Below are 1,317 nucleotides of genomic sequence, written 5' to 3' on the forward strand. Positions count from 1 at the left end.
ATTAGACAGATGTACGATATCAAATCACAGGTAAACACATAGATAAATACAATTAGACAGATGTACAACATCAAATCACAGGTAAACACATAGATATACACAATTAGACAGAGGCACATGCAGGAGACAGGTTGTTTTAATTATCTGGAAGAAGATGGTGATACAAAATGTTCGACGCAAGTATTTATCATGCTTAAAATGACTAAGATCAAAATATGCTAAAAAGTTGTGTAATTTCGAGTCCCAGGAGGCTTCAGCTGCTTGACTTCTCAAGAAAACATCTGTCTTGTGCTCTGTGAGTTTTTCACTTTCCACAAAACTGCTGTGACTGGGGCTTCTGGGGTGAGGGCAGACAGGCTGGGCTCCTGCTTACAGAGGCTGGACGTCCAAACCCTTCCCCTGATGCAGAGATGACTCAGAACAACTGACATGAAGGCAGAGCGAGGCCAGGATGCAGTCAGGCCAAACGCCCCCAGTCCACGCCAGGGGAGACTGCGCCCAGGGCTGGGGCACACACGGCCTGAAGCCGGCTGCAGGGAATGGGCTTGGCCAGCCGCTGGCTGCAGCAGGAACTGTCCAGCCTGTGGCCAGGGAGCAGCTGAGGGAGGCAGGATGGCAGGAAGTGGCCGGGCAGCTCAGGCCACCTGCCACAGGTAGTCATGGAAACAGAGAGTCCCTCAAACTGACACACACCAGGGAGAGAGGGGACGCACCTGCCAAAGTGACGGGCACCAGAGAGGGAGGGGGATGGTGCCCATCAAGGGGACACACACCAGGGAGGGAGGGGGACGGCACCTGTCAAGGTGATGGGCACCAGGGCATGGAGGGGAGCTCTGCCCCTGACTGATGGTGACCTCAGACACGTGGCCCTGTAGACACCGGCCTCCGGGGTGCTGGGACTGGCGCTGGACCTGGGAATCACTCAGCACCGGCCCGACACACAGCAGGTGCTCTGTGAACGCAGCCTTGCTCCCAGGGACACGCCCCTCACACCTGTGGTGCTTGCCTGAGCCAGGGGCCCCACGCCCAGGCCCCGCCCGTGCCTCCTACCGGCTCTCGGCTCCACCGTCTTGTTGGCGCCCTCCTCCATGAACACGAACCGCCCTCCGCCGAAGTCCTCAAGGTAGTCGGAGAGGTACAGCAGCGAGGTGTAGTCGAAGGAGCCGTAGGTCACCTGAGGGCAGAGCCGGGAGGAGGGGGCAGAACGGGCTCTCAGCATGCGGCCAGGGCAGGTGCTGCTTCTCTCTCTTATTTTTTATTTATTTATTTTTTGAGACACAGTCTCATTCCATTGCCCAGGCTGGAGTGCAGTGGCGC

General features: G+C 56.8%; 1 protein-coding gene across 1 annotated transcript in view; it reads right to left on the minus strand.

The window, feature by feature from the left end:
- Positions 1 to 1,317, minus strand: part of OGFOD3 (2-oxoglutarate and iron-dependent oxygenase domain containing 3) — a gene marked incomplete at its 5' end in the record, with an annotated part of 26,749 nt that overhangs the window by 1,614 nt on the left and 23,818 nt on the right. Inside the window, one exon of the mRNA XM_011969791.1 lies at positions 1,051 to 1,174. Within this exon, the coding sequence (XP_011825181.1) occupies positions 1,051 to 1,174 (124 nt within the window). The remainder of the gene's footprint in view (positions 1 to 1,050; positions 1,175 to 1,317) is intronic.

This window comes from Mandrillus leucophaeus, unplaced genomic scaffold (assembly GCF_000951045.1).
Source record: "Mandrillus leucophaeus isolate KB7577 unplaced genomic scaffold, Mleu.le_1.0 Scaffold1, whole genome shotgun sequence".
NCBI lineage: Eukaryota > Metazoa > Chordata > Mammalia > Primates > Cercopithecidae > Mandrillus > Mandrillus leucophaeus.